Consider the following 27,249-nt stretch of genomic DNA (forward strand, 5'->3'; position numbering starts at 1 on the left):
CTGTGCGCCGGCCGGGCGGGACGGACCGGCAGCGCCATGCACGTCAATGGCAAGGTGGCGCTGGTCACCGGCGGGGCGCAGGGCATCGGCAGGGCGTTCGTCCAGGCGCTGCTGGGCAAGGGAGCCAAGGTAAGCCCCGGGTAGCGCCCCCGCAACGGGCACCGGCAGCCCCCGAGCCTCGGCGGGGCTCCGCTCAGCCCCGCTCTTTCCCTTCCCTCCCTCCGTCCCCGGGCAGGTAGCGCTGCTGGACCGCAACCTCGAGGCCGGGCAGGAGAGCAAGGAGGCCCTGGACGAGCAGTTCGAGGCGCAGAGGACGGTGTTCATCCAGTGTGACGTTACGGACCCCGAACAGCTGAAAGGTAAGGGACCAAGCGTCAACGCTGCGCTCAGGCTCAGCGCGCCAAGGGAGCCCGGGCTGCTGCACCTATAGGTGTGCAATTATGGGTGCTGCAGGACAGCCTACTCCCAATCTCTCCTGACAGTGACTCAAAAAGGATTTGTTTCTGAACCTGCAGATGTGAAATATGACTGCCAGCGCGCGCGTATTTCACTGTGTTACTTGGCACATCGTAAAGAAAAGCCAGAGAAATCATTTCCATTGAGCGCTGTGTGACATTTTTGCATAAAAGCCTCTGCAGAAGATAGTTGTTATTTTATGAGTAATATACATAAACTTTAAAGCACGGACTTGCTTTTTATGAGGCTTCAGTACAGACTCCAAGCTGCATTCTCTCATCACAGGAGTAATAAATCTCCGGGTTGCAGTGCTCTTTCCGTACAGCATGCTTGCCTTCAACATCCTGCTGCTGTGCCGAAAGAAGAGTCGGCAAAAGATGGCACGCTGCTTTAGCATGGGGTTGGATAAGGATCGATAAAGTTTTGCATATGTTTTGCAGATGCAGGGCATGGCAAGAAGCTTCCCTCACATATGATTGCCATTCATGTTAATGAATAAATCCTGCTTCCCACTGAGATCTTGGAATAGTTTGTAATTTTGACATACCCTTCACATCTCACAGTCACCACATCACTTCATTAAAGCTTCATTCTTAGTTAACATTCACAGGTAGTGAGTCACTTTTGGATTTTGACATAACTGTTGTTAGTACCCTTTCCCCAGATTCATTTGTGTCAGGCTAGACGTGAGTGTTGTTAGTTCTACTTTTACGCACTATGCTTCACTCCCTGCTTTCTCAACAGTAGTGGTGAAGCATATCCATTCCTCTTTCACAAAGCATTGCAGATAGTCCAGAACTCAGCAATATTTTTCCTAGCTATGAGTTAGCATGATTATACCTAATTCCAGTGTTTTACGTGGGAGATGCTGGACTTTAAACGTGAGATCTGCTCTGATCAGCAAACTTTTTTGTTTGTTTATCAGCTAGGTTCATTACTGACTTTTTCTTCAAGTGGGAGGAGTAACTCAGGAGCAAGGATAAGCATCTTAAGGGTAGGAATAGCATGCCTGTGGTGGTTTTACCGTGCTGGGCAGCTAAACCCCACAACCACTCTCTCACTCCCCCTCCTTTAGATGAGGAGGGGGAGAAGTAAAGCAAAGAACAACTCACAGGTTGAGATAAGGATAATTTAATTAAAGGAAAATAATTATAATAATTAAATAAAGACTACCATGAACTAAACAATTTAACTAAGGGGAAATAAAAGGGAAAGGGGAAAAAGGGAGGAAAACAAACAAACAAACTAAATGAAAGCTATATGGAAGTGCAGAGGAAAGAAATTACTCTCTACTTCCCACAAATGAGCGATGATTGACCAATTCCTTGAAACAAGGCCTCAACGCACGCAGCCGGTGTTCGAGAGGAGGACCGACATCTTCTCAACGAGAGCCCACCCCTCCCCTCTTCTTCCTGTTTCCACCTTTTATTGCTGAGTGTGACACCACATGGTATGGAATATCCCTTTGATTGGTTTAGGTCAGCTGCCCTAGTGATGTTTCTCTCCTCACTTTTTTGCCCACCCCCTAGGAGGGTTAGAGAAAGGCCCAATGCTGTGCCACTGCTGCTCAGCAGTAGACACGACACTGGTGTGATAACACTGCTGTTCCAGCTACAAGTACAGAGTACGGCACTGTATGGGCTGCTGCCGGGAAAGTTAACATTCCAGCCAGACCCAGTACAGTGCTGCAGCATGGCTGTTACCCCAGCATGTTTTCTCTCTCCCACTTCCCACATTTCCTCCTCATTTTAGTGCCAGGCTACTGTAGGGCCTAAAGGCTGAGCTCTGGGAACTGGAAGAACGATGGGTCAGTGGGGGAGGATTTGGAACCAAGTTAGCAGGAAAAGAATGATTAGAATAAGACTGGAGTGATGGCAAGGAGCAAGAGCAAGAAGCTCCTTATGCTTCTCTGATATTGCATTTTTCCCGTTTCAGGTTGCTTAGCAAAAATTTGCCATCACAACTTCAAATCCTGTAGGACTTCTGTTTGTTACTGCTTTACCTTCTCTTCTCTTTCCTCACTTTTAATTGCAAACTGCTGATTAATAAACCTAGAATTTTATGCATTTAGTGGATGCATTGAGTCCTATACTTGTTTTTTACAGTCAATGTCATTAGTTTTCTTAGTTTAAGTCTTTCAATACAAAACAAGTCACAGCATTAGAGCTTATGGGTAGAAAAGCAGCTGCTTTATCCATATTCAATTCTTGCCTGTGCTTTTTTCTCTGTTGGCACTCTCACACGTTCCCCCACAAAAATCTTCAACCTTGTTCCACTTTTTAAGTTACCATACACTGAATTTTGCTTTCCCTGGAAACTTAGGAAGCTCACTTATGACTGGTATTCCACTTAGGACTTACTTTCCACTGTGTTTCCTCTCCATGTAAATGGATCTTCTTCTTCATCGTAATGATCAATGTTCTGCATGATCGTCTGCTTTTATTTTATATGATTTCATAAGACAACTAGTCTTAACAGTTGTCTTAGCAGTGTAAACAGAATTATTCTCTATTCAGAAAGGGAAGAATGAAAAATCAGTTTAGAAAAATGAGTGGATGATAAGATTAGGGATATGGTTTAGTGGGGACTGTTAGCTTAGGGATATGGTTTTGTGGGGACTGTTAGTGTTAGGTCAGAGGTTGGACTCGATGATCTTGAGGTCTCTTCCAACCTAGAAATTCTGTGATTCTGTGATTCTGTGATTCTTAAGAATTTGTAGTGAGAATCTTCTTTTCTGTGGGAAGGTAACAGATGGACTATTGTAGACAGGTAAACTTCTACCAGAAATATTTTAAATTTCATAATCATTCTTTATTTTAACATAGATATGCAAACAGCTGAAAAACATTTTGCTATTTTCTTAAGGTGCAAGCTAGAAAACTACAATTAGTCAAGTCAATGTGTGAATTTAATAGTTAATGCATATTATTTGGCAGAAGTACTGCTATCTCTGGTGTTTTTGAAAGCAAAAGATTCTCTTAAGAGTGGAGTTGACAAAATAGGCTATTTCAAAAAGGCTTAAAAGTGAATGGGAGAGCCATTTTGCAAAATTTGGAAGCTAACTGAGTACTCAAACTGCATTTATTGTATTAATTGAAACTAAGCTAAAGTAATCAGTTCTGCTCCTAAGCCAAGTTTTTAGTTGCCCTTGCTTGTGCAGGACTGGGAAGATGAGGAAGGATGATTGAAGAGTTAAGGGATCAGAGAATGAGACAGCAATAAACATAACAAATCCCTGAAAGGCAGAAAGCCAAAAAGAGATGCTTTAAAATATTAAAATATTCTGTTACAGAAGAACATTAGAAAGTCTGTACAATAAGGGTAGTTGGACAAATAAAACCTTTCCTAGCTACTGCCCAGCTCTTGTTCTGATTTCAAGATGATGACAGTGATGGACCTGTGTCATTCAGCTTGTAAATATAAACTTGTAACAGTACCAACATCTGGTGCTTTTGTAAACCCCTGCAACTACCAAAAGAAAAAAAAAAAAAAAGCTAGATAGCTAGATCTCTCAGAGCTACTGCTACTATTGACCTAATTGACACACTAATAGCCAAAGAAGAAATACCAGAGAAATACCAGAGAATTCAGAGGATCCTGGGATCACCCTTTGGTGAAGCAGTTTCATTAAGGCCCGCTGAGCATGATTTCACTATACCTGAAATACTCTGGGTTTTCAATCAGTCACCAACTGATGTTTTTTAAAACAATATAGTGGAGGAGGGGTGTTTTGCATAATGAAAAATGTTTAGTGATGAGAAATATCTGGAGGGAAAAACAAAAAAGCTATATATGTATTTCAGATAAGGTCTGCAGTCATGGAAAAACTTAGTCTGGAAAGAACATCTGGAGGTCATCTCATCCAACTGTTCTGTCAGAGCAGGGCCAGAGTAGATGTGTTTGCTCATCACTATGACATCATTGTATTTTTCCATACACATCTTTTATCTTAGTTCAAACACTGTCACCTGGGAGAACACAGTGTCACTGTGGAAGTTTCCCAGTTCTTTATTTTTAAATTCTTTGGAAGACAGGTCATTATTTTCATCAACAGAAGAAGATGTGAATTTGTGAGATGTTATTAAAGTTACCTGACATATAAAAACTTTTTCATAAATGGATACATTTAATCAAGAACTGTGATGAATTGTTTTTACTTGAAAGATTCATATTAGTTATATCACTGGATAAGTACTGCATTCTTAAAATAAGTTAAATTCAGACTCAGACCAGAGTCCATGGTTCTGAACATATGAAGCTTTTATTTTACATTTAAAATAGTTGGAGACAGATCTGGAATTTATTAACTACATCAAACTCAAGATGTAAGTGCTTAATTTATATAATAAGGGTGCCAAACATCCTATCTAATACAAAATGTATGGGTGCTAAGAACTTTCATTTGCTCATGTTGTTAGACATTTTGAAACAGAATGAAAAGCTTAGTGTGGTATCTTAATTCTTTCAGTTTTCCTAAATATGTTTAATATTAGTGAATGGTTAGATAAAACATGTAATTCTGTGTTGCTCATTAGTGATGAAGAAAACAGTTGAAACATTTTGGTGGATTAATAAAGCATGTGTTTGTAAGTATATGCTGTATTTTTATATTTAATGAATACACGTTTTATTTCTGTGTCTTATTTTCTATAAGTACTAGTTTAACTTTGGATTTTACTATAGGTGCTTTCAAAAAAGTAATTGAACATTTTGGAAGGCTGGATATTGTGGTTAATAATGCTGGAGTGAACAACGAGAAGGATTGGGAAAGCACTATACAAATTAATTTGGTAAGTATTATCTCTTTTCACATACTCAGTAATTGATGCTGGAATACACTTAACACTCCTTGGCTTATACAGATCATGCCACGTGACAAAACATGGATTATTAGTCTGGCAAGCACAGCTGTTCAAATAATAACCATCTAACTGCATGTGTACAAAAAACAAATGTCTGTGTGGTGGGTCCTTTATGTTGTCTATCCAAGATGTTAGCCTGAGTAACTATGCCATATACCAGACAACATTCTCCTTCTTATGAAGCCCAATGAAATCCCACATAGGTGTAATTGGTATCCAACGCAATAGAGCTACACCTACATGAGGCCAGTAGGTGTATATGAATGTTTTAGAATATTTTAGTCCCCTGTTAGAGTCAGCTGGACTGCATTAGAGAATAAGTTGCCATCTGTTGGTACTACAAGAAAACTTGTTCAGCCACGAACTCCTACATTTTCTTCACCACTGAGCATACAGCTTGAGTTTTTAATATAGGCTATTTCACTATCACACCACTTAAGAGCATTTGATAAAACCAGATACATTCAATGAATGTGTAAAATTTATTTTCAAGCAGACTGCCACTGGTTCTTTGACGTTATCTGGTATCTGGCTAACCCTATGGTAAAATCTTATTCCTCTCATGAGGGGAGACTTCAGTAACTATCTCAGTTTTTGTTTTGTTTTGTTTGCTTTTAAAATTTAGGCTACACAGTTAGGAGATCTAAGCTCCAAAAGAAAGAACAAATTTCTAGTTTAATAAAATTCTGGCCAGCTTGCGTTCTACCACCTATGAAGTTCTAATTGGATGGTGATTCATCAAGTTACTCCTATGGCCATGCTTAAAAGCAATCTTGATCTGCAAAGGCACTAGCAAAAGAAAGCATGGAAGAGTACTATTTGGAGTTTGAGTCCAATCATTCATGTGGAATTTGTCAGACAAGCAGTATAGCTCAGGATATGAAAACTAAAAGCTTGGTTTTCTCAAAAGTTTTATGGACAAAGGTACCTGAGTCTTTGAATTCTATCTCTCTGAAAACTAACAGACAATCAAAAAAGACCAGGATAAGTAACACAAGATGTATATGAGACAAGCTCTAGAAAAACAATGGAGAAATCCATATTAAAAAAAAAAAAAAGTTATAAATGTAGCAATATTTTTCTTTACCTTTTAAATCTATCCAAGGTCAAATTTGCTTATTCTTGGAAGGCGCTAAACTGAGACCACAGATTAACGTTTCCACAATAAGAGAAATGATTATTTTTATTAAGTTCATTTTCCTTTGTCTTTCCTTTATATCTTCCTTTAGATGTAACTATACATATTTTTTCCTCTCTTTCATTTCTGAAGTATTCTGACAAATTAAACAACAGGATATTTCATATTGTGAACCTACAGAAGTGTGACATCATCAGTTAAATGCAACGTGAATACATATTGTCAAAGATCCTTTGAATTTAAAGGAATTCAAGTTCTAGATTACTTATTTCTTTTTATTTTGTGCCTGAATTAATATGAGATATAATTTACTATAGGCAGCCATCCACGTGTCAAAAGTGCTTGCACATAGTTAGTCACAACACACACACAAAAAAAATGAAGGCCATGTGAGAAACTCATTTGTCTGTGATTCACATATAAATTTAGCTCAAAAAATGAAGGTATCTGTGGTCAACAAATCTTGAAGATATTTAATGCCCAAGTAAATATCTTAACTTACAGACTGATGTCCAAACAAATTTGCAAATGTGGGAGGTAGGGGGAGGATATTGTAATTTATACGTGATTGTTTGGGTTAATTCACTATGTGTGTCCTTCTGATTTAATTCATAGTTGAATGTTGAATAAATGCATCAATTCATGACTAGAACAAATACATTTAAAATGATCAAGCCAAGTATATGCACAACCATGTGGGTTAAATTAAGGACACATTAAGATATAAATATCTTAATTATTCTTTTGATTTAAATATTCTTTAACTACCTAACCTTGAGCCAACTACCTAGCTTATTTCCATAGGACATTTCTATCTAGTTACTGTAATTTCCATGAACCAAGATATAAACATTTTATGCTTCTTACTTATTAACTGTAACACGGAACAATAACATCTGCTGCATGCAATATGCTATGTTGACCAGTTCCATAAAATATGTTTTGCTTCTGGTAGAGAAAGGAAAAATTATGTACAAAAAATGCAATATAAAAATGTCTCTATTTCTCCCGTGTAGGCCATTTAAGTATCCTTTGCATTATCTCTAAGAACATGAATAACCTCAATAGGCACACATTTTGATACACATTATGCAAACATTGGACAGATTTTTTTTAATTTTTTTTTTTAAGGGGGAAAAAAACACTCTACATGCCAATCTTTGTCTTGCTGATATTATTTATATATTTGTACAACAAATATTCCCTGCCCCAGTTTAAAGTACAAAGTACAAAAGTAGAGCAGTACAGAGCAAGATAAATCAGAGCAAACACATACGGGGTGTGTTCTTTATGGCTAAAACAGTTCACAGAACCGGTTGGTCTTCAAGAACTTTTTTAAAGGAGGGCAAGGAAGTTTCCTGAGAGCACTGCTTAAAAAAACATGAGGAACAGAAATGAAGAGCACATTTCTGCTACAATGGGATATGCTACAGAAGGAAAAAGAGGAGATAAAACACAATCCCTGCTTGTATCCAGTACAGATTCCTGTGAAGCAAACAAGACAGCTTGATAAACATGGGAAGGAAAAAAAGAATATCAACCACTAGAAAGATTTTTCTTGCAGTGCTTTCCAGATCTTGCTATATTTTGTACTAAACAATATCCACCTTTTAATTACTTTATTAATATTTTTATTAACACTCTTAGTTCAGCATTCCAGCAATGCCATACATTCCCCACCAGAAAACTCCAAGGCTGGTAGTGTTGACTTGATCAAAATTAGCTTGAGACATTGATTCAACTATGATATCCATATAAATTCCACCATAAGTGGATATTACCAGTGTTGTTTCAACAGTCCATGACATAAACATACCCGTACACAGAAAGGAATGAGACATAAGAACATACATTCTTACCAAGAGTCCTACCTACAGTCATCCAGAATGACAAAAGCAGCATTTCTTCCATTCAGCTTCACAAGAACTTACACCTAAGGAATCCAGATATTTTATAGTTTGACTTCCCCCCTTCTTTTCACCTAAATGAGAAAAAAAAAAAAAAAAAAAAAAAAAAAAAAAAAAAAAAAGTGCCCAAATTTTGATGAGCTTTAAAACACAAGTTGTTCTGAAAGGCTTTATTTTCCTGAGGTTGTATGCTTTCTATAGTGGCTGCTATAATTACAGTATCTTTTCTCTACAAATGTATTTAGTACATTTTATACTAACAGAATTCCCAAATTAACTTGAAGGTCCCTTTTTATGCTCATAGTAGAGGTTTCTGAAGACTGACATAGGTCACACTATACAGTTAAAATGAAACAGTACATGAGTCACATATCCTTACATCATAAATACTACCTGATTTCAAAGTGCAGGAGCATTTTACATAAAGTTTTGACCATGTTATTTTCTTTCTTACACCAAAAAAGAACACACGGGATCCAATTATTAAAGTGTTACCCTGCTCAGCATCATAGCTTCATCTAATTTATTTTGGAACAACTTAATAATTAAATGTCAATGTTTTTTTAAAGAGAAATTTAATGCTGATCTCCAAAGATTATATATATTTCCTGATATACAAATTTGGTCCAGAAAGTATAAGCCTCTAAAAATCTCTAAAGCATTCTGCTAGGAAAGCACTATTAATTAACATGTAGGTGAATACCTGTTTAGTTTTTATGTATCTTATTTATCTAGTTTCACAGGAAAAGAATTGTGAGGTAGCTTTTTTGTTGTTGTGTGGTGTGTTTTTTTCTTTATGCTCTAAAGCAAAAATGACGTAATAATATTGTATTGTAATAAAAAGTTCTGAAAATTGTTTCAGGGACAGTTCATAATTTTAAATGACAGTTAAAACATGTATTATTTCCTCAATCTTAATAAAATAAGAGAAGATGTGGTTTTAGGCAAAAGTAGAAGAAAGTGGGAAAGTTGGCATGCTACCTCAATTCAGGATTCAGAATAAAATAGTGTGAAGTAAACTATGTAGTGGAATTGTTCTTACTTAATCCCTTGTCTGCATTGTAATGGTAACACCAGTAAAATGAAAAGAAAAAGAAAAAAAAAAAAGGAACAAAATAAAAATATACTTACAAAATATGTCAGCATAAATACAAAATGTCCAAAGTCAGTTATCAGAAATTTGTGACTGAAGTGTTCTTAAGGCAAACCAAGCTTTTGTTTCCTGATATACCGTGGAAGTATGCGTAGAGGGGTAAGAACTGCCTGTGAAGAGGTTTATTAACATCTAGAAGGTCTTTGAGGATAGTCACAGGAAGAGATTTAGGGAAATGTTGAAATGCTAGCCAAATTTTAGAATTAATATCCCCAAAGATTTGAGTAGCTAGCTATCATTTGCTCTGATAATTAAATTAAGTAATGAGAGCTGTCTTACTCCCTTGCGTACCCCATTTGCATTGCTCATTTCCTGGGTCGTAAGGAGGTAGTTAAGTTTCATGTGCACATGATGAAGTACACTAGGAGAAGCATGAATGTGAGGCTCAGTTTAATACAGTTCATGGTGAAATAAAATTTCCAGCAACTAGCAAACCTTGCAGAATCAATTGATGTGTTCATCAGTAAGGAACTATTCCTCGAAAGGCCAGTTAGCATCTCAATAACAACCTTAAGGGTAAGTAGGCAAACATCAGAAGTGATTCATTTTATTGATTTTGGGGACAAATACTTGGTGATCATTGCAAGGCCATTCCCTTGTGCAAGCCAGATAAGGAATCTCTTGGGCGTGTGCTACAACCTTCACCTTGCTTTGGAGGGTGTATGCAGCAAGGTTCGTGTACCTTGCTTTCCTTTCCCAGTGTACCAGGAGAAATGACAAGGGCTGAGCTTTCATCCCAAAATAATATGAACAGGACATATGGCTGGATTCAGCAGCTGGGAATTACAACCTGGCCCCACAGTACAGACAAGCAAGTGCTGTTTCTTAATGCTACTAACATAACTGCTCAAAGTGAAACCTTCTGAAACAAAACAAAAACAAAACACAGTGCTGTCTGTAGGTGAGTAAATGGCACCAGTAACTAGTTTGTCAAGCTTGCATTCTAAGGCAACAAGAAATGCACAAACTCTGTTGTTCAATGGCTTAGTCACTTATTTCTTCGGTATAATCTGATGCTAGAAACGGGACTACGTGCCTAGGCAGAGATACGGACACTAAAAAGTGAGAAGTAGCTATCATCTTAAAATTGGTGGAGTGAGGATCAATCCTCTAAGTACATTAAAGAAAACAACTGTAAGCATAATAATTTCTACTGTCCATATTGTCTTAGGAAACACAGATTTACCTTAATTGCACAGTAAGTCAATTAACTTCATAGGTTAATTTTTAATGCTTGTTTACAGTACTCAATGTTGAAACACAATGAAAGACACATTCTTTGAAATAGGGCCTAGCTACTTAAAAAGCAATATTATTCCTCTGTCCCTGAGGAACATTTGGGAAAAAAAAGCAAAGAAAAACTGCATAATAAACAACTTAAATTTAGTATTTCACTCCCATGCTGTAAAACAGCTATTGAATTCTAGAAAAGGAACAAATCCTACTACCCCTTCCTTTTGCCTCTCCCTCCCTAGGACTTCTTGCTTTCCACAGTTTGAGGCAGAAACTCAAACTCAAGACCCTGAAATTTCCTTTCATATAGCAAGCAAACTAATAGGAGTGCCAAGGGACTTGCATGCTTACCCAACTGCCTCCTAGAAGATCTACAAAAAAATCCCACCTCCCTGACCTACAAGAAAACTGCTAACATTTTCCATGGGTTATGAAACTGTGAATCAATGGCTCTTTCATTCATTTTATGTGCAGTATGCCTAGCACAAAGGCCTGGGCTCCATTAGCTCAGAAACCTACATTATATTTTAGGACCGATTACCATTTTGTTTTCTCAAAAGAAGTCATAAGAAACTACTTCAGCATTGAAACACTAAAAAAAAGTGTGTAGTAAATTACTTCCCAAAGAATTGCCATTTGCAAATGATGATGATTAAAGATATTCTGGAAGCCACCACTACAAAAGAAAATACTTTTATTATTATTATTACCTGTAGATCATGCTAAGAGGTAAAATGAAATACAGAGTATGAAAATCGACTTACAGGTGTTAGGTTGGAATACAAGAACATTGTACAACACTGGGTAAGCAGATTCATAGAGCCAGAACAAACTGAATTAGAGGTCAGACTAGCAGTCTGACTAGAATCAGTTTTGATATATACTTTCTTTTAGAGCAAGAATTAAAGCCATACAGCTGTGGGATACATAGACTTGTCAAGAGCCTCAGATTTTTGTTTCTGATTTTGACACTGACACATAAATTGCCAAACAACTTGTTACATAAGTTGCTGATTACTGATAGGATGCTTCCAATAGCAACTGCAAATGTTTCGAGCATTCAAACAATTACTTTTAAAAATTTACCATGTTGTGAGAAACTAAGTTTTAGTTTTATCAGTTTATGCTTCAGAATGTCTGATCTCCTCTAATGCAAATCTGAGTTTTCCAGAAGCTAATATTAGGAGACATTAAGATTTAACTGAAAAGGTTTCTACTGGCAGGAATAGAGCAAAATTGCCTCCCTTGAGAGCACACTCAGACCTGCAGTACACCTTGATAGGTTGTCTTCTTTATTTGCTAGAGTAAAATATTATATTTTGATTTAAAAAAAAAAAAAAAACAAACAGCAGTATCACCGAGATCACAGGGTTTTTTGTTTGTTTGTTTGTTTTTGTTTGTTTTTGTTTTGTTTTGTTTTGTTTTTGTTTTCCCAACAGTTATAAGGACAACCTTATAACATTAGACATTCTACCAGTTATCAGCAGCCAGGAGCAAACAAGCTAGTAAAGAGCCGACTGTCCTAATTTTCACTTTTCCTGCATTTAATTGTAAATTTGGCTAATTCCCTACTCTTTGTTCTTGACATGTTTATGGAGAACATCCATACAGCTGGGTGCAGTTGTAAACTAAGGAACTGTAAAAAAATTCTACCTTAAAATGCAACTCTTTCTTCTAAGAAGTTAATTCTCACAGGATATCTTTGCCATATAAAATGTCAGGCTTTTTTTTTTTTTTTTTTTTTTTTTCCAATTAGGAAATTTTAAGTATGAACTTTCCCAGAATTTCTAATTAAAAAAGACAAACTACAAATTGTTATTGGTTAGGAGCATAGGATTAAGTTACTGTTCTTATATACACAGAGAATTCCACCACCTGAAAACACCTTCAGTTTATTTTAGTTTATTGAAAAGTAGATAGTAGACATTTTTCCATCATATTCCCAAAACCAGGAAAATGTGGTGCACAAAACACATCATTCTTTGTCTTACTTTCTGTTGTGAATTTGATGTTGCAGTAAAGTAATAGTTGATAAACTTTCTTATAGAATTCAGCCATAATATTCTCATTCCAACACATCAGAAACCAAAGGCACATTTCATAAAAAAGGAAGCCTTAGGCTGCAATTTGAACACTTGCAAAGATGGTTTATGTAACAAAACCAAGCTCACCAAGAGATGCCAAGCTAGTGGAGTCTAGAGAGAAAAAAGAGCAGTACTATGATTTTGATAGAAACATCTAGCTACCCACTTTTTGCCTGTCTTCTAATTGTGGTTTGGCCGAGGACTCATCTTGCTTTATTATCTCTTTGAATTAGAAGGCTGGAGGAATAGAAAAACCCTCAAGGAGCCCCAAGCTACTTCCTTCTCCAACTGATTTATTTCCTCTAATCATCCTAAATGGAATTCTCCTTTTTGGTTCAGCAGGCTGAGCCACTGCTGCAGGGCATGATAGGACCTGCACCTGCTCTACAGAGACAGCATTAACCCTTGATTTTCTAAAATGTCTAGTATCATGCATATGTATGTGTATATATGTACATATATATATGTGTATATATATATATATAAACTCACCGTCCATCCTTAATACCAAGTCTAATTCAGTTGAGCTGTCATTGAGTTTACCTTCAGACTAAATATACCACACAGCAGTGGTACTAGACATAAATTATCCTGTTTTTCAATACATCCTTTGAAATTTAGATGTGGCCATCAACATTAAACACTGCAAGACTACTACTAAGCGTTCAATAAATAACATCGTTTTGATAATAAGCAAAATGCTTCTAGTGCCAAAACTTTCCAGAATAAAAACATAAAACAAAAAGCTTTTTATGGGAAGTTTTAATTTAAAAAATATAAAAAATTATTTCAGACCTTTGAAATATTCCAATATTGTGATTTTTATGTTATTGCAGAATATGGTATTGTGAAAACATATTTATATTTAAAATATCACAAAATACTACAACTATAGAAAATTTTAAAAAGCTCATTCAATGTCAATATTAGAAAGCAAACTTGATAATGACATTTCAAGTTATTTTGTCTCTGTAAATGTGCAGTTTATTGATGTTACTCAGACACTGAAAAAGCCATAACACAGGCAGTCTTGCAAATATGATTCTGGTTAAAACGACAAGCATATTTCTTGTAGAAGGCAAAAAGACTTGAATTAAGATTCTTATGTTTTATAACATATCTGTCTAAAAACACCAGCTAGTAAAAATGAGATGCAATACATGCCTTAAAATTTCCTTTTATTTATTTATTTTTTTAAACACACTGTGTTTTATTACTTTGGGACATTTCCTTCTCCATGATTCATAGTTCTGCAAACCTTTCTTGATCCTCTCCCTAACAGAACTCTCAGGGAAGTGACTACATGCAGATGTGGACAGATTTGTAGGGACACTTCATTTGTTGAGCATCTTAATTTGTTTGGGTCAAATAAATGGCATTAGACACAAATAAAATATAAATTGAGTTCTTGTTTAAAAACTTAAATATTTCTGGAAAAATAAAAGAGATTAAATGATTTTTTTAATTTTAGGTAGAAATTGTAAACCAAATATGAAATGTTTTAGCAGAGATCTAAGAAAATTATATAAACAATTAATATTTATGAAACTTGCAGTAACATTTCACTAAAGTAAATGCAGCAATATTTCACTAAATATACTATCTTCTGCTAGAAGCATCACCATAACTTTCTATTAGCAATTTCTTAAAGTCTATGGTAAAGCAACTTACCTTCTGGGAGACAGACTTCCTCTGGGTTAGGAGGCTGATAACTTCAGGCTCGGCATACATTTAGGAATCTGTTTAGATGTCTTAAGTTCGGTGGGATGAATCCCAGCAGTAGGGTTCTAAAACAGATCTTAAGCAATCAAGATTGTACAGGTCTCAACAATGTCTTCTTCCTCAAAGATCTTTCTTAAATAAAATAAAATAAAATACAATAAAATAAAATAAAATAAAATAAAATAAAATAAAATAACATGCTGCAGCAAATATGACAACACCTTCTTTCACATCTCTTAGAATACTTATCTGTATCTGTCTGTTTGGGCTTACCTTCATTTGAGAGGCATTGTAAAAATGATGTAACTTCAGTCAGAAAATACAAATTTTAGGACCAGAAATAGATCTCACAACTTCTTTTAGGATCACATCCTATAAAGTGCAAGTTTCTTTGGCCCTTAAATGGCCAAATGGCGCCATCAGTGTTAGCAACATCTTCAAATTCAGTCTTTACATTTTCTGTAACAAAGAGTTCATCTAAATAAAAATGCTGGGACTTGGATCAGTTCATCCACTCCTTATAGAGAAAGTATGCGTTTCATTTATAAATTAGTCTGGATTCATCTCCTTTACAGTGCTTATTTCAGGCTGCAACTATTTAGTTTTATTATTGATATCTTTATGAGAAAAATAATTAAGAAATAATAATAATTTCTATTCATTGCAATTGTGCTTTTGAAGTTATTGAGCTGCATTACTGTGGAATATCTTCTGTTTATAATCTTCAAAGTATAACTAAAATCTCAAGTAAAGTAATACAGACTCTAAGCATCACAACTAAAGCAAGACCGTTTTTAGGAGCACAAAAGAAACATATTTTAAGAAACATATTTTGAATATAACTATCCTTTTTCCCCTTATGTCAGACATCTGTGATTAGAGGAACCTACCTTGGCCTAGAATATATGAGAAAAGGAAATGGAGGTGATGGAGGAGTAATCATTAATATCTCATCCTTAGCAGGTGAGAATATTTTGTATATAAACACTTTCTCCTCACTGATTTGTTTCTAAAATCAATGAATCATACTGATCGCTCACACTTTTTCTTCTTTTCTATGGCTCTTCCCTGTTTATTCTCATTTGGAGCCCATTTTCATCATAGTAACAGAAGTTACAAAGGAACATAACTTTAATTTGCTTTAAAATATTCAATAATTTTCCTAACATATCAGCCTCATATTTAATAATATTGAGCATGATGTAAATACAGCATGTTTTTTTTTTCAGGTTTCAGTAGTACCACACTGAGCAAAACCTAATTAGCCTTAATTCATTATGTTTATTCCACACTATTTAGTAACATTGCTGAGTTACAACAATATGCGCTCTACAGTGTGAAACATAATCTAATGTGAAGACCTAACCTTAATTCAGGTTACTTTAAATATGATTATTTTTGACATTATAAAACATTTATCAGGCACCAAATATGGAAAATCATATAAGCTTTTTCACAGAAAGCAAGGAAGCAGTAGTAGGCCCTCTGCTCACCTCCATAGGGGCCCAGCTGTGATACTATTTAAGATTAGGCTGCATCTACCTATTAATGAAGACTGTCAAATACCACTATACCTATGCTCCAAGCCCTCTCAGAGGTGAGCCACCTCTGCTTGAGAAGCCATAAAATTAACATTCATATTTCACTGAGAAGTTGACATGTTCTTTGCTCAACTGCTTGTTTATGCTATAACTCTATTCCAATTTATTGGCACAGAAATAGAATTATATGGCTTCTATGTCAGTCAGGATTATTGCTGCTGAGTTGTGAGGCACAATTGTATACCCTTTCCTGCAAGTAGGCTTGATGTTGCCATGCTCACTGCAAAAAAACACTACCAACAGGGAAATGATAAATATAGAACGATACGCCCCCGATACCCTTCCTCAAAAAGCATGTGGGGAAATGCTTGCATTCTTTCTTGCTATTGTCATGACATCTGGGAAATATATGCTGGTTTATCCTTGGATTGTCACTGCTTTCTTTTGTATCCATGTAGAATACCAAATAATAGTACTTTTTTTCCAGGGTACTCCTATGTGCTCTAACAGTGAAAAGCCAGTAAGACAGCAGTGGCCCCAGGTCCTGATTGTGGATGGGGATAAGTGCAGAATAGGTGTGAGTGTCCTGGGTACTGTTAAACTCTATTGTAAGCCTGGGCTTTGTAATGAGAAATCCAGTTCACGCTATTGAGCTAAATCATGAGGATCTCTTAGCATATGAGGATCTGACATAATACATACACATGCCTATTATGGGTGAGGAGTTCTTTAGTAAAAGCCTCCATGTCCCTTTAAGTCAGCACTTGCAGTAATGCCTGACACATTGCCTACTGAAGCCAGTATGTTTATCTCATTGGCTAAAATTGACATTGTACTGGGACCAAATTAGCCTGAAGGAAAATGCTATTGCACTAAAAGAGTTCATCAACACAAGTAAAAGATTAAACGTTTTCACAGAAGTGCTGATGCCCATGGAGTGCTTAAGAAAGGGCAAAGGTAGCAAGCAGCTTGATTCCTGTTCTATCTGTTCTGAACTGAGTAAAAACTGTTTTGCTTTTACGATCTAACAGCTTGTTTTTTCTTCGTTTGGTAACAGCTCATTTTATTGTACTTATTAAAATATGCATTTATTTACTTAATTAATGTTATGCTCTAATGGTTGTGGTTATCTGTCAAAAACAAAGTGTCCTTTGTTTGCTTTTACACGTCTTCTGTGTAGTAATCATTTCCAAAGACATAAGGAAAGCCACATTATAAAAGCTGACATACACCCAGTTTTTATAGTTTTATTTATTTTACTATCTGTGCTAATTTTCCTTTACAGTCTGAAGGTCTAAGTCCCACAGTTCACCCCATATAAAAAAGGCAAACTGCCATGGGCTTGTTTAATATTCCCTGCAAGTGTTTTCTCAGAGCTAGCTTCTGTTGATCATTAAACTCTCAAATGGTTTTGATCCCCCTCCCATATAATTTCTCTATAAGATTATATCAGATATGCTCTACAGACAGCAAGTGTTCTTGTATCTTGTTGAGCAGCATGTAGAGTTATATGTAGTGCTTATGTAATGTTCAGTAAGAATAAGATTTGCTTCACACAGTTCTTAATTTCCAGTTCTTAACAATGGTAAGTTCTCCAATAATTGAACTAGAGGCAGAATCTAGCCTTACTGTTTTATATTTTCAAAGAACACCCCTGAGCCTACTTAAATGCTTCCCATGACAAGGATACTCACAACGGGTGAAAGCCAAAGCACCCACCATTCCTTTCCTGTATTGAATCTTCCTTTCTTTAGTGTCTCAGCAAGTCAGGACTAACTATGAAAGGGAAGGAAATACATAAGCACGTGGAGCACTCAACTCCTAACCCACTGCTCCTCAAAGCTATGAAGCTTTCTTAATTCTCTGGGATTTCAGATTAAGAGGAAGTAGTTCCAGTAAAACTCTAAGATCATAGGAAAATTTGTACTTTACTGCCAAAAGAGAATGCCAACAGCAGCAGGTTTTTGAATACGTTGTGGTAAACTTGATTCCAGATTTAAAAAGTAAACTGTTTTAAAACTCCTTCTGTAGGAAACTACTTACATTAATTTTCATTTTCTTTAACAGAGAAGTTATAAGCAACAGGAAAACCATACAATACTAAATTTAACTCCTGAAATTATTTACTTGACTAACTTTAGTACTGTCTCTTATCTTTTGGTGGCTGGCACCTATACACTTTTAGTAAATGAAGGGAATAGGGAATTCATGTGTGCGTATTTCTTTTGATAGCTTTCATACGTTTAAGAAGGTATTCTGTAAAACTGATTTTGTATCTTTCTGGACTCCACAAAAAATCAACTTATAGAGAGCTTAAAACCTACTAAAATATTTAGCTAATTAACATGCTAACTTTTTATGAGAGGTTGTTCAATATGTAGTGGATCTGCATAGTTCTTTTGTATCATCATATCAGTGATTTGATTCAACTTGAAGCATACAGGTTCCAACAAGCAGAGAGTTTGTCCTCCACCTGTAGAAAGCTTCAGCCAAAGGAAATATATAAAGTCTTTCCTCACAAAGAGGTTTTTTTTGTTTTTTTTTTTTTAAGGATTTGATCCTCTATATATATCTCACAAGAACAAAGCCAAGCATATGGTTCATATCATCTTGAGTAAAGGCAAGACTTTATCATGATGATGCAGTGCAGTGGAGTAAAGGTATAAATGGCAGTACAACTGAATCCTTCAGTTCAGCATCACGACAGAGCTTCTGTTTCCTCTCTTATGTAAATAATGAGAATGCTTAGCAGAATCCACAGGAATGAGATGAGAAAATTTAGAAACTACTCCCTAGAGACTTCAGTTCACTGTTACAAAATTTCCTAGAAATGACACAGCTTACAATTTTTGCTAGGCTTTCTATGTCTCCTTGATTTTGGCACAGATCACAGTAGCACAACTGCCATAGTGAACGTGATCTTGTATCCCACCATACTCTTAAGTATAGGGTATTATATGAACCCTTTTAATCAATTCTCTCATCACTCTGTAGGACTATTGTGCCCTTAGCTCATTTTTCTACTTACATATATTTGCTTCTTCACACATGGCTTTGACCATCAGAGGATGTTGTAAGCGTATTCCATACTGTTTATTCAGACTTTTGCCTCAGGGTAACAAAGGAGATTTCTGTAAAGTGGTTTGGAAAGACATTTAATTTAAATAAATGTGGCTAAATCTTTCTGATGTTATTTGTTTGTAAGTATTCTATGTGTTGCAATAATAGCTATACTTTATAAAAACAAACCCAATATAGTATGGGAAACAAACTACTTTGGCAATATTTTCCAGTATACAAAGAAGCACACTTTTGGTTTGCTTTAAAATGGATTCCATCAGTGACCCAAAACTTACCTTTCAGCATTTTCTCCATTTCCATTAAAATAAATAAAATTTAGAAATTTAGGATGGTACGAGGTATTGATATTATGAAACACTAGTGAGATAATTTGAATATTTTAATAGAATATTTAAATGTTTTAATCATGAACATATTTCCCTAAAGCATCACTGGGAATAGAGCTTAATCATAGTGTAGAAGCACTGCTTTCTGATGAGCTCAAAGTCTCTGTGAGATGAACAGCCTTGTTAGAAAACATACTGTGGTTTCTTATTCTCTATGATATTTTCATCCAAACAGAATGTACACTTTTCAAAGAATTAGTGAAACTTAAAGATACTATCAAACAGAAATCAATTTTGTCCCAAGCTGCTTAACTGTGCACTCATGAAGAAAACAGACTGGAAAAGGCACCTAAATGCTAATATATCTTATCCAAAGATAAGATATTATCCAAAGATTGCTCAAATTTCAGAGTGAAACATATTCAGTGGGTAAGCACACCTGGAAAAAAAAAACCTTAACTCTTTATTCATTAAAATTCCTAAGTGAACTGAAAGAAAATGGTTTCAATAAAGCTTACTAATACAAATCAAGCTTATTGATTCAATTTTCTGTCTCCAATAACAATTTCTCAAGATGTGGACCTTGAAACTCAACTAAACCTATTGACCTTGGTTGTAGTTGACCTTGAGCCGTTGTAGTGAGAAGCCTGCCACCATGTCTGAAATGGTAACGACTGGTCTTGACACCTTACCAGGTATAAATAAGGGCATGAGCTGCTCCCCTCTGTCAGCCTGTGAAGAACTAAGAAGAAAAACAAACAAAAAAACATAGTTACATAGTTGATGCACTGTTTTTGGTAACCCAAAGGGCACCCTCAGTCATCACCCATGTGAACACCCTCTCCCCCCCAGTTATTTTGTGCATAACATTCTCCAGCCTGTTTCAGATGCCGTTCCACTTTGCATAAGATAACTAAATATTTATGGGATCAGCAAATAGAATCCAGATGTTCTAACAAATGAATGCACTAACAAATGTTATGAAATCATTTCATGCACTGGTAGAATAAATACTCAGGCAGAGCAGAATCAATGTCACACAGCAGTCCATCCCAAGACACTTCCTAGCACAGTCCTTAGGACACACCATTAGCAGATACAGGTTCAGCTCTCCCTGGGGCAGGGCAATGGCTCAGAGCTGAAAACTGCATTGTGGTACTGAGTACTGAACTTGGGAACAAAAGTGAGGCAGGACTGTCATTGTAAAGGATGCTAGGACTAGCTCTTCATTGTCACTGCTTTGGCTGAAAGTGAGTTGATTTCTTCTTAGTTCTCCATTTTAGAAAGGAAAATAAATAAATCAGAACTGGTTTAAATGCTTTCATTTAACCAAATGATGATTTATTTGTTCCTCTCTTCCTGTCAAATTATTTCTGCTCTCTTTTGACATTTGTCTTTGAACCTTCTTCCACTTCAGTACAGTGAGCTGTTTCCTTCCTTGCTTTATTTCTCTTCCCTTTCAAGAAAAAAAAAAAAAAAAAAAAAAAAGTAACTTGCCTTACTGTGGTTTAAAAAACAAACAAAATTACCTTCTCAATTCCTCCTTTGTATTTCCCAGTACATTTTATGTATGTCTGTTACCTGCGGCCTTATTGGAATTGATTTCATCTTTAAAATATGTAAAACTACTCAAGGGTTAAATAATAATAATAATAACAACAACAACAACAACAACAACAACAATAATAATAATAATATATTTCCAATGTGTGAGCATCCCAACATTTCTAATTATCATGAAGAATGGTGATGATGGATGACAATCAGAAGTCACCAAACAGAGGAATGAGAAGTCTTGCAATCACAACCCAGAGGAAACACCATGGAAGACATTTTTCAAAACCAGATTCTCAATCAGAAGCAAAATACATTAATCCAAGCTGAGGACATAACCAGTCACTAGATTAAGCTGTTCATTTCCCAGCACTGACAGTGGTACTAACAGTGTTGCTTTCACCAGATCACCAGAGTAGTATTTAAACCAAGATAAAATCTTGAAGCTGTCAGGGTTGTAAATAGAGGTTTCGTAGAAAGTATTTTTCTTTGGGAAAAGTGGATTCCAGAGCAAAGACCTCTGGCATACATATTTTTCTGACAAATCCATACTTTATAGCTGAGTATTATATCCATCATCTTCACTGAGATAAGTCACACTCTTTCTTGATTATATCGCTTAAAAATATGAAATAAGAAACATATCTTAGATATGTTTATCTCCAGCTTATCTCCATTAGAACTAAACATGAAGGCATCAAAATCAGCATCCAGGTTTTATGATACCACATTCAAGAACACAAATGTCATCAGCCTGTCCTAACTATAAGACAGGCTGTGGTTTGTTATTCCTAGGACCCTAGCATTCAGGTGGAACCAGAGCATCCATGTGGTCCAGTTCAGCTTTTATTTTACAGTGGATACTGTTGTCATGATGTTTAGAAATACATATATACACCCATGGTCCATCTCTTCTTGATGAGCCCTTTGCCATCAAACTCAGTCTTACTAGAACTAAGTTCTTATTTTTCCACCAATGCCTCTGCTCTTCTTTCAATACAGTAAATGAAGTTTGTATGCTCTGCCACTCCCATCACAAAGGTTCACAGTATCAGAAGTCACTTTTCATTTTGCTTCTCCTTTTCTTTTTAAAAGATAGCAGTGCTATTACCAAGTATTGTTAACTCTTTTGTTCCCGTCCCCTCCTAAATAGCATCATCCTGGTTTTTCATCTCAGAACAGGGCCCACTGTAGGATGTACCATACAGTGAAACCCTTTTCAGACTACCTAATTCAGTCTAAAAAAATGCTTCAAGAAAATTTCCTGTCCATATCTCTGCTTTCATTTCTTTCTGCTCACTATCTGAGTTCATCTTATCATTCAATTTACAGTGTTTACTGACTTATCTCCATACCCTCTCTTCACTGAGGTCCTGCATTCACTCCTTAGTGTTTTTTTTTTTCCATTACTTATTGCAGAATTACTTCCCTATTTCATATAAATCTCTTCTTATAAAACATCACCTACAAAATATTACTATAGCAGTGCTGTCAGTAAAGTAAATTTTACACTGCATCTGATGGCACATTGTCTGAAATATTTTGTTTATGCTTGCTTCTTTGAACAAAAAACACTATGCAAAGGAGCATGTACTCTTTTGTTATAGTGGTTACTCTTATAGTACTAACTATATGTTAGTTATAGTACTAACTGTGTTATAGTTAGTACTGACTATAGTTATATAGTTATAGTTATAGTACTAACTATGTTGTCAAATAAACAGCAATGATATTTCATGGGCAGATGTAATGCCTGACTGCACATCTGTCAGTACATCTGTCAGTTGAGCAGCATGTGCATTCCTCTCTCCTGCACTAGGGCCAGGGGAAAAGATCTAAAAGGAGAGAGAGAGAGAGAGAAAAAAAAACTGTAATCAAGGGATTTATGACAGATATTTTATTTATTGATTTAGTGATGTATTACAACACTTAATACTAATTCAGTTACAGTAGACAAAATGGACATTGGTGTTTCCCTCACTATTTCCCTCACCTTCCCTCTTCCCTAAAATGAACGCAAGTGTCCTCTTTGTGTATCAGTAGTTAAGGTATCACTTATCAGAGAATCTATTTGCATATATCCAGATTCATTAAACAAGGCTCTAAAATTCTTGGTTTTGAGTGTATTCTTCCAGATCTTGTCCTCTGTTTTGTCTTACACTAGAGAGAGAGAACTTTTATCTTAAACTATACTTTTTTTCTTCAATATTTCTCTTTTGCTTTCCTGTGTTTTTATCTATTTCATTCCTTTTTCCCAGCTTACTTCAGATTACAAAATGGAATTTGAAGATATTTACTAAACTGTCTATTTTGTTGCATCTCTATAAATCCATCACTGATATTTTACATTATTAACTTACATATATGTTTAAGGTAATCATAAGTAGAGGTACCCAACATCCTTACTCACCTACCTTTTTATTTTAAAGGACTCATGCCTGCTGCATTCCAACCTGTGTACTGTGCTACAAAGCATGGTGTAATTGGATTTACGCGCTCAATAGCAGTAAGTATATATTTTTGAAAGCAGAGTCAGCAGCTCCTTGGGACATGCTAAGTTTTTCATGCTCCCTCTTTATTGTCACATAACTGGAACTAATTTTCTTAAAGCAAATAGTGTCTGAAGTGCTGGAGTTTCCCTCCTTCTACAAACAGAATCTAAAGATGGAATAAGTACGGCATGTGCGTGTTTATGAACAATTTGAAGTTTAGGAAGATTTAGGGAACACAGGAGAGACATTGTAAAATAATATAAGGACAGCAGGAGGAGCCCAGAAGTCATGCATTCTTTTCCAAGCTTTAAAAAAATATTTTTCATAACTTCATCCCAGTCATTTAGCATTTTGTTTTCCTTATTTGTAAGCCAGGTTGATTACTCTTTTTATTTTTTTATTATATTTTTTTTTTAATGATAAACAGGTACTAAAGAGTGCAAAAAGTGATTGAACACAAATATGTTGACCATTATTTATTCTTACCAACTTTTAACACACTAACAATGTAAAATGACACAGTTAGGATGGGATGTGTTAGATAGTATATGAGCACATCTTAGTCTGACTCCAAAATTTTCTAGTCAAATCAAACAGTATGAGAAAACAACTTGGAGATACTGAAATATAATTACATTTTTATAGATTAAGCAGTCTACTTATAAAAGAATTCCAAACTCATTTCTAGAATAAAGCACCTGAAAAAAATCATTTCAGTAGCTATCTAGATTTGATTTCCCTACACTCCACACAAATTACTCCTTAAGATTAAGCAGAACAGCACACTGTTGTACATGTGAGATGTTGCACATCTCATATTAGCCACAGAAAGAACTTCATACCCGGTTTTCTAGTTTTACTTTCACATGGTAATGTAATTTAACATCACAGTGTAAGGTCAAAAATAAAAGAGTCCACAGAAAATTAGAGGAAATGCTGTCTTTCTATTGAACCTGATACAGTTGAGAAGAAAAAGAATAATAAACTATACTTCCCAGGAAAGGCAGGCCAGCCTAACATTGTACAGGTGTGATACAAAGTGTCTATGACTTCATTTTCTTTTTTTTCTCAAACTGAAAGGGCAAACTACCATATCATGAAAATGAAATGTGATTTACATGATACCAGAAAGGGTTCCTGTAAAATGTTAACATATATGGAATTTAGTTTTGAACAATTATGGTTATTCTTGGATATATCCTATACAGTTCATAAGGTTTACGCAATTGTTAAGAAAGTTCATCCAGCATTCAACCTGGCTGCTGATCAGACTTCTCCTTTGCTACAAGAATGCACTGGTAGCACCACAAAGGAAGGATCCAGCCAGACATTTTGCTTACTTTCCTCATATTCCTGAGCTGCATCATGAAAAAAACCCTGCCCCTTTCCTGTTCACAGGGATTTTCCAGTGTATATACTTGGTGATAGATTTCTTCCTTGGCAGGGAGAATAAAACAGCTATAAAGGTTTAGCATTACTGCTTTAGCGGTACAGGCCAAATCTTATTTCAGTTGAGTTGAGGTAGGTAAATGACACGTCAAGAGCATTGATACAAAAATTTTGGGGAAAAACAGATATATGGAAAAAAAGTGTTAATTTCTTGTATAATTGTTCTCCCAGCAAAATAGATGTTGGAAAATAAAAATATAATTACTAGAAAAAGCATACTTCAAGCTTAGATGTTGAAACAAAACAAGTTGATTTACGACAAATTTGTAACAAATTTTGCTAACTAGGAAAGTCTGAAATATACTTACTAATAAATCTTCTTCTTTGAAAAATTAGATGCACAATACCATTTAAAAATGTTGATGATGAATACCTAACCTCCTCTTTTCTAGTTAGCTGCTAACATAGAAAACTATGGTGTGAGACTCAACACAATTTGTCCAGGATTTGTCAACACGCCGATTCTACAGTCAATAGATAAAGAAGAGAATATGGGACAATACTTCTCATACAAAGATGAGATCAAAAATATGATGCAGTTCTATGGCGTCATGGAGTAAGTCAAGTCGCATACAATGTTTTTTGACCCTTGTAAATGAAGAACAAGTACACTCATTAACATTTTCAAGTGATTCTCAACAGGCAAAATTAAAGTTAAAAAAGGGAAATGCTGTCTCAAACCAAAGTCAATCAAAATGTGTTATACAAGGGAATAATGGCAGATACTTAGGGCATCACATACTTAAGAGCATCACCTATTTAGTAATAATACCCTTTATGCATTCCCAATTCCAGCAAAATGCAAATCAAATTCCTGAATTAAAGACAGTGTATTAGTTTTTAATAGTCTTTGTTGGATTGTTCCATCAATTTGTTTAATCAAACTTCTTATGAGATTCAGGGTTTGGTTTCCACAACACCTGGAATTGAAACAAGATAGACGTCAAACAACGGACAAAACTGGACTAAGTTCATAAAAGCACAGTACCAACCATGGTGAATCATATCAGTCATCACCTAGACCATTAGGGTATTGCCAAGAAAGGACAAAAGCAGATACCTAGGAAAAAGTACATGAACAAGACAGGCCTAAAGTGATATTTTTAGAATGCTTTCTCAGTCTCTTAACAATTAGCTGCTCGCCTCCTTCCAAACAAAGGAAATCTGTGTTGTTTTGCCTGTCCTTTTTCATATGTCAGATATGTTGCATCTATTGACCACGACAAACCGATGTGACAAAGTTCAACTTATTGTCAGCCCTGCAACAATAACCAAGATAAACAATCAACAAGGAGCTGCAGAGGATTGTGTAAGGGTTACTTCTGCCCACTTCCCCAGAAGAGAAAACTTCAGCAGCACCTCTATATCCACAGGGATGTGGATACTTACAGCAAATAAATGATGATTTGTAAAGCTGCAGCCTTATGTTGTATGTCATGACTAAGGAGAAAATTTCTCTTCTGAAACAATAATACCACTTTTGCTTTTCTGAAAACAAATTTGTTCAAATTTCAGATTAAGTTCCAGGGTGTATAGATTTACCTTCAGTTTCCATACCTGTCCTTTTCACATGTTCTATTACATCAATATTCCAAGATTCTTAAATAACATCCACCTCTCCCTTTTTTTTTAAGCCCATCAATAATTGCCGAAGGACTGATAACAATAATTGAAGACGATACGCTAAATGGAGAAGTTATGAAGATTACAGCATCCCAAGGGATTCATTTTCAACAATACAGCCAAACGCCTTATACATCATCGAAGAGATAAATCTAATTGTTTTGTGCTAATTATCTTTTGCTTTTCTTAAATAGAAAAAATGTTGGAAAAAATAACTTTTGGAAAAAATGTTAATTTTGTACCCAGAGTAGTGACAGTATTCAAAATTATCCTAATAACAGAAATGGAGAAGAAAATCCATCTCTGGGGATGAGGAAGATGTTATCATCCTACTTTGATTCTACATTTATTCAGTAGAACAAGCACACTGCTCTGAAGATTTCTGATTATGTAGTAGTAAGGGCCAGTTTTTTTCCTTCCAGTAGTTCTGTGCAATTATCTGATCTACATATTCCATGTCTATTTTTCTGGACATGACTTAGTATAATTCTTCTCACTGTACTAAGTGCCTACTTATTTACATCCTGAATTCCTCAAACCAGGAATTCAGTTCAGGACTCCAGGAGACAAATATACCTATAAAAAATAAAAATTTACTTTTTCTTATATGAAATATGTAAAATAGAAC

At 35.6% G+C, this 27,249-nt stretch overlaps 1 protein-coding gene across 1 annotated transcript; it reads left to right on the forward strand.

Moving 5' to 3' along the window:
* HPGD (15-hydroxyprostaglandin dehydrogenase) lies at positions 1-27,249 on the forward strand. Its single transcript, XM_032187296.1, has 7 exons — positions 1-129; positions 236-359; positions 5,140-5,246; positions 15,422-15,518; positions 23,487-23,563; positions 25,391-25,554; positions 26,633-27,249. Exons 1-7 carry the CDS (start codon positions 37-39, stop codon positions 26,769-26,771), a joined length of 801 nt encoding a protein of 266 aa, XP_032043187.1. The 5' UTR covers positions 1-36; the 3' UTR covers positions 26,772-27,249.

This window comes from Aythya fuligula, chromosome 4, assembly GCF_009819795.1.
Source record: "Aythya fuligula isolate bAytFul2 chromosome 4, bAytFul2.pri, whole genome shotgun sequence".
NCBI lineage: Eukaryota > Metazoa > Chordata > Aves > Anseriformes > Anatidae > Aythya > Aythya fuligula.

Excerpts from the sequence above, each read along its gene's own strand:
- HPGD (XM_032187296.1), top strand. The coding sequence starts at position 37 with ATGCACGTCAATGGCAAGGTGGCGCTGGTCACCGGCGGGGCGCAGGGC. Across the intron at positions 5,247-15,421 it reads GCACTATACAAATTAATTTG|ACATCTGTGATTAGAGGAAC; the intron begins GTAAGTATTATC and ends CCCTTATGTCAG. Across the intron at positions 15,519-23,486 it reads TAATATCTCATCCTTAGCAG|GACTCATGCCTGCTGCATTC; the intron begins GTGAGAATATTT and ends TTTATTTTAAAG.